Raw genomic sequence first — 6,633 nt, 5'->3', positions numbered from 1 at the left:
TGGATCAACAGCTTCCTCTCGGGCCGTAGACAGAGAGTCAGAGTTGGCCATCACACATCCTCAGCCCTGAGTCTCAGCACTGGCTCACCCCAGGGCTGTGTGCTCAGTCCACTGCTCTACTCTCTCTACACACACGACTGCACTCCTCGCCACCACAGCAACATCTTTGTGAAATTTGCAGATGACACCACAGTGGTGGGGCTCATTTCCAAGGGAGACGAGTCTACGTACAGAGACGAGGTGGAGCAGCTGACGTCATGGTGTAAGGCCAATAACCTCCTCCTCAACACTTCAAAAACCAAAGAACTCATAATAGACTTCAGAAGGAAAAAGGCAGAGATCCAACCACTATTCATAAATGGGGACTGTGTAGAAAGGGTGGCAAGCTTCCGCTTCCTGGGAGTCAATATAGAGGAGAACCTTTCCTGGAGTGTGAACACCTCCGAGCTGCTGAAAAAGGCCCAACAGAGACTGTACTTCCTGAGAATTCTCAGGAGGAATAACATCACACAGAAACTGCTGGTGTCCTTCTACAGAGCCACCATTGAGAGTGTTCTAACTTACTGCATATGTATTTGGTACACTAGCTGCACAGGGGCTCAGAGGAAAGCACTCCAAGGGATCATTAACACCGCCCAAAAGATCACTGGCTGCCCTCTCCCCACACTGGAAGTTCTACACAATGCCCACTGTTTTAAAAAGGCCCAAAACATCATAAAAGACACCTCACATCCTGGCCACTCCCTGTTCGAACTGTTGCCCTCAGGCAGACGGTACAGGGCAATCAGAGCAAGGACTAATAGACTCAAACACAGCTGTTATCCAACTGCAATAACACATCTGAATACTACAAAAAAATGTCCATCACGCCACTCTTGTGTTAATCTATGCACGGCCTGAAGCATGTGTGTGGGAATGTATGTGAATGTTTTACTGTTACATCTTATTAGTATTTTAAGTATTCTATTTTATTTATTGAATTTTATTGTTTTATTTATATTTTGATATTGCTAGGGATGATGCAATGATCGGGGACCATTCTTCATTTCGTTGTTCTCGTGACAATGACAATAAAGTTTCTGATTCTTTTTTCTTTTTTAAATAAATGGCCAAAGACGACAGTAAGAATCAGCCATGGAAAAAGAACGTTTAATGCAATAATATAACCATGTTCATAATTTTTAGTTACTGAGCAAAATCTTTAAATATTTACAACAACGCTGAGTAAATATTTCAAAGAACAGTACCTAGAAAGTGCCGATGCTTCTTTGTTACTTCGTAAGTAAAACTGACATAGTAACAAATCATCGCTACTGTAAAGTAAAAATTAAGTGCAATAAAAGACGCACAAAAGGTCCAAAAACAAAGAGCAAAGATAGAAATTGAGTCTCATTCTTATTGGATTGAAAGTCTGTTGTCTGCTGCGTTACAACCCCAGAGAGGAGACCGATTAACAGGAACACATGAAAAACACTGGCAGCCACGAGTGCCAACCCCAGCCTCCTAGTAGATCCACCAATGGTATGCTTTTGAAAATCTTAGGGGACTTCTTTCTCTATTTGAATTTTCCAAAAGATTAAGAAAACTTCACCTCTGTCCCCGAGGTCAGTGAGATTCAACGTCACCTGAGAGTTTTAGTAAATTAACCTGTGGTATAAATTTGAAAATCCGACATCACCTTGAGTTTTCACATTCACACACTCGGGTGGTTCCATCAGGCTTTTACAGCAAATCAGTAAAAACTAACCATATGCAGAGTAAACATGAGACAAATATGAAGTAGCAAATACCTAAAATCCAAAAATCTAAGTCAGTAATTCAAGTTTAAGACATTCTTCAGTGATTCAGACTTTCACAAAACAAAACCACTGAAAACATGCATACGTTTTTAAATTAGGAGGAACGTGCATGCATTTGAAAGAAAAGTAAATCAAAAAGCCAGAAAGAAAACCTAAATACTCAAATATATACATATACACAAATATGTTTTGAAAGTGTAGTTTTTCCTGACGCGTCTATAAACCACAAAGCTGAGTTTACGGACATGGACTCCTTTCAAAGATCTTTGGTATCTTATCGAAGCGCTTGTGCATCAGACAGTTCTTGGCCTGCCATTCATCCAGGGTCATCAGTGCTGCTGCTGGCCCAAAGTGTCTCCAGTAATTTCTGAAAATGAGGGCAGAAGACGGCGTAACTATGAAGTTCAACATCAACAAAATGGGTGTCATGGCAGTGATTATCAGCATTCTGTTGTCTGAGGCAGTCTGCTCCCGGAGCTCCACTACATGCTGGTCTTTTAACCCTGGAGTCTTTAGTAAGTTCTTATAACACAAAATAAAGATGATAAAAATTAAATAAAAAGAATGAATAAAATCAACAGGCAAATATGCCACACAAATCTCATAAATAACATTAATTATTAAAAACAAGACAATAAATGTCTCCCACAGGTGATAACTGTTGCTATAAATAAGATGAGGGTAATACTTCAGGACTTAAAGTTACTTTAAGTGCTGCTGCTTATTTCGACAGAAATTAAACCTATGAAGCTTTAAACTGAGTTAACCAGGGATAAAGTACAAAAACATGAGTTTTTTGCATCACCAACTGAACACATGCAAATTCCTGCAGCAGCAGCGCTGTGTGTTTAGGCAGAAAATAGCTTTAATTAAAAACATCCGAGTATATCACACAAGTTAAATATACAGGGTTGACACTGAGGTGCCTTCTTACTGTACTTTATTTTTCCCCTCTGCACAGGATGTGCAGATAGTACAGGTGTGCAACTACTGCAGTGTGTAGTTGCTGGAGGTTTTTAACTTTTGTTCTCTGTTGTATTATTCAAGGGACTACAAAACAATACAAATTTTAATTTACAATATAAAGTGCCTTGAGATGACTGTTCTTGTGATCTGGCACTGTAAAAAAATAAGTGAATTGAACTTGTGCTTTACATGGAGGGATTGTACCATGAGGCAGCCACAGGCAGGAATAATTTCCTGTGTTGTTCAGTTGTGCATTTAGGTATTCTCAGACTCTCACCAAACCTGCTCCTGTGACTGGCCAGCACGTCATTGAGTGGGTTGGAGGAAGTGTCCAGCATTGTCCTCAACTTGGACTCAAAATCTAGCTCCATCCCCACAGTTTTACTGCCCTTGCAGATCAGTTTATGGACCCTGTTGGAACCCTTCAACCTGCTGCCCCAGCATGCAAGTAAACATAACCTGCTCCTGACAAGTGTATCCATTCAGCATAATTTACTATGCTCATCCAACCAGGAAGAAAAGCCACCTTCATAACACTGAACCTGCATGAAACATCTAGTTAACCCATTAATCTTGCTTTGTATCATTCCTCAGATCTGCCAAATGATTGCTTGAAAGTGAGACTTCAACATAGTTATAAAGAACTGCAGAGAGTGCGACGTACCTGCGGGTGAGGTCGGAGGGATGCTGCCACTCTCTGCTTTTCACGCCTGCTGATACACAGCTCATCAAACTCCGGAGCTCAGATGTGACACCTGGAGGAAACAAATGTCTTTACCCTACATAGTTTAAGTATTTTTAGTTTGTTTCATTTGTTTGTTTTAAAATGTCTATACTACACTCCTCCACAGTACTGTAGACAGAGCTTAAAATGTAAAAAATAAGCTGTATCGTGCTGAAATTTAAAAACTGTTCTCTGGTGTTCCTTCTCAAAATCATGTTCTAATAAATCTATATAATGTGTAAATTAATGGATATTTAAAAAAGGAATGCATAACAAAACAGTAAACAGGAGAAAGGCCTGATAATTTAGATATCAGAGTGCTCCATTCTCTTTGCGCAGACACTAGGTCAGCTTCTTACCATTACTGACTCCTGGATTCTCATACATATGACTGACAACTGAATGCACATAGAGCTCCTTTTCCTGCTCCCACTGCAATTCACTGCCGAAGACCATGGATCTAAAGGAAAATAAAAACACCAAGTTCAATCTAATCATGTCAATCGTGAAATTATGAAACTATAAACACAAAGCCTGCTCAGCTAAGAAAAGATACATTAAGCTGCAAGAAAAAAAAAACAATAAGGCAGATACAGACAACCTTGAAATCACAAAGCCATGAAAAAAGAAAAAAAAAAGAAAGAAAGAAAACGTGTGAGTTACAGTAACATTGCTCCCTCTAGTGGTGGCGGTGATTACTACAATACCTCTGAGAGGCGCTCTTGCCAGGCTGAAGGGTTCTGATGGGCTTTGTCGCCTCCGTCTTTGGGACAGAAACAACACTGCTGTCCGGGGTGCTTCTGTTTGAGTTCTGTACTTTGGATTTAACCTGAGGAAAAAAAAAAAAAGTCAAAAGGGCAATTTGTGTAATGTCCAAGATTTACGTAAGTGATCCCCAATATTACAGTTGATATTTATATTTAAAAAGTAATCCAGGCAAATAAGATAAAGGCTGAGGTAACATACCTGTACTTTGAGGGGAAGCGTGGCTTCATAGCTGTTTTCCACAGCAGCGTCTTCTTTCTTCAGTGTGCTTTGGACAGGCTCAGTCACATTTTCCTGCACCTCCTCCAACACCTGACAGCTCTGCTCTGCTTTCAATTTGTCCGATTCGCTGTGGCACATAGAGGATTCAAATATTGGAGGACCGATATCCCACACCCCCTCCAATTTACAACTTTCCAAACAATTAGTGTTCACGTGCTCCAAGAGAGGTTCGCAACTACTTGGGATCAGGTTGTCTACTGTGACGGTAAGGCATCCAGAGGTTGCAGTTTGTTCATGTACCCGTGGGTCAGATGAAGTTTGGGGATGATAGTCACCCTCGGCTGAGTTAGTTGTAAGCTGTTTGGAGTTCACCAACCCGGCCACTTTATTTTCATTGATAAACGAAAGCGATATATAGCCTTTATCCTCTTCCACGTCTTTTACACTGAGACACGTTTCCCTCTTCACCTCATCTGCTGGTTCTTCTGCCACAGTGAGTCCAGCAACGGGAAACAGCCCATCTTGAAAGATTTGGCAACTGTGACTCAAGTAGCCGTCTTCATCTTCCAAAAATCTTAAAGGGCTATCGGGATTGAGACACAAGATGTCATCCACGTCACAGTCAAATGTCGGTGAAGGATTTAAAACCCTCTCATGCATCAGATCTTGTGCTTTGGTCTCTTTTTCGAGAGATCCTCCTCTTTCTGTGGAAGGCCCATATTTTGCATCTTTTGAGAGCAGCTGAGAGCTCACACTTTCTTTTATTTCACTCCCAACATCTTGTGTCTTAGCTGTCAGTTCAGGATTCAATGTGGAAAAAGGGGATGCCAATTCCTGTTTCACAGGAGTGCTGTAACATTCCACAAAACACCCCAGGTCAGGGGACAAAGCCTTTGGATCAAAGGGCTTTTTTAATGGGGTCACGTAACAGTCGTCAGGACTGGATTCATGCAGTTTTCTTTTATTTGTGCCGTTGTTAATGATCTTAATCTTAAAATTAATAAATGGCTTAGAAAGCCGTCTTAACTGGTGCACATCAGCTTTTTGACCACAACTGATGATCCCTGGACAGACAGAAAAAGGTTTCAACTGGTCAAATATGGGTGAACTGAGTCTTGTGAATATATTTGTGGGATATTTGTCATCTAGGTCTATTGGAAAAAGAACGGAAAAAGCACCATTTTCTTTTTTTTAGTCATTAAATAATTGTTCAAACAGAAGTTTATATCAGATTAACATCTCTTTTTTTCTCCTTAATGCATTAATGGGCAACACTATACAACTCTTGGAAGAATATGAACTCCTGCGTGTCAACAGCATTTCCCCAAGACTCACTGTGGATTCTTTGCGCCATGTCCTTCTCTGTGCTCGTGATGAATGTGTCCTGGATTCCTATTCCTTCAGTTTAAGGGAAGAGAAAAAATGTACGCCTCTGTGTTTACATCAAGTCAAGGGCGCATGTTGAAAAGCACAGAAAATAAAGATTACACTGTTCCATGGAAATTTCTTTCATTTTCTCCTCTTTTTTTGTAAGTTCTAAGTTTTTAGAAACTCAGTTTATTCTGTTCATCTGGATGCAGCCTTTCCAGGGGGAGAAACATTTCATCACTCATCCAAGTAACTTCCTCAGTCTCAGCTGACTGCAGGCAAGTCAGTATACAGCTGTACCGTTTATAAGCTTGAGGTACCTGCAGTCAGCTGAGACTGAAGTCGCCATTTGGATAAGTGATTAAAAGTTTTTCCCACTGAATCTGGATGATGATATTTCCCTACCCGAGTTACTGAGCATGCATTTAAAGCTACCAAAAAGATTCAGACTTAAGTTTTAGTTTATGAATTAGCATTTTTATTTTGTTTACACAAAAAAAAAAAAGAAAGCTTTGGCTCTATGTTAATGCAGACATCATCATACTCTGCCCTGATTCATATTTAATCCATGCTTATTGAATACTGAGCAAGACACATGAAGCTCCAGTCATCCTTTGGAGAGCTTAACAAGTCCTAGCCACAAATGCCATTATTGAGCTCTTAGATTAGTGTGTGAATGGGTGGATGACTGAAAGTGCTATACAAATACAGGCCATTTACCATTTAGATTATTATTGAGATCATATTTTTTAAATTTATGTGCAAAAAAAAAAAAAAAAAAAAAAAAAA

The 6,633-nt window shown here is 40.0% G+C and overlaps 1 protein-coding gene across 1 annotated transcript in view; it reads right to left on the bottom strand.

Moving 5' to 3' along the window:
* Positions 1–967: 967 nt before the first annotated feature.
* LOC102290689 (S100P-binding protein) overlaps positions 968–6,633 on the bottom strand; it is an 8,557-nt gene continuing 2,891 nt past the window's right edge. The window contains exons 3-8 of the mRNA XM_042220755.1: positions 5,812–5,874; positions 4,456–4,603; positions 4,197–4,318; positions 3,849–3,949; positions 3,430–3,520; positions 968–2,166 (exon numbers count right to left, since the gene is read on the bottom strand). Coding sequence (XP_042076689.1) covers positions 2,037–2,166; positions 3,430–3,520; positions 3,849–3,949; positions 4,197–4,318; positions 4,456–4,603; positions 5,812–5,874 — 655 coding nt within the window. The 3' untranslated portion in view covers positions 968–2,036. The remainder of the gene's footprint in view (positions 2,167–3,429; positions 3,521–3,848; positions 3,950–4,196; positions 4,319–4,455; positions 4,604–5,811; positions 5,875–6,633) is intronic.

Source organism: Haplochromis burtoni, unplaced genomic scaffold, assembly GCF_018398535.1.
Source record: "Haplochromis burtoni strain Fernald_Lab_line unplaced genomic scaffold, NCSU_Asbu1 Contig_55, whole genome shotgun sequence".
Lineage (NCBI taxonomy): Eukaryota > Metazoa > Chordata > Actinopteri > Cichliformes > Cichlidae > Haplochromis > Haplochromis burtoni.
This window is presented reverse-complemented; position numbering and strand designations above follow the sequence as displayed.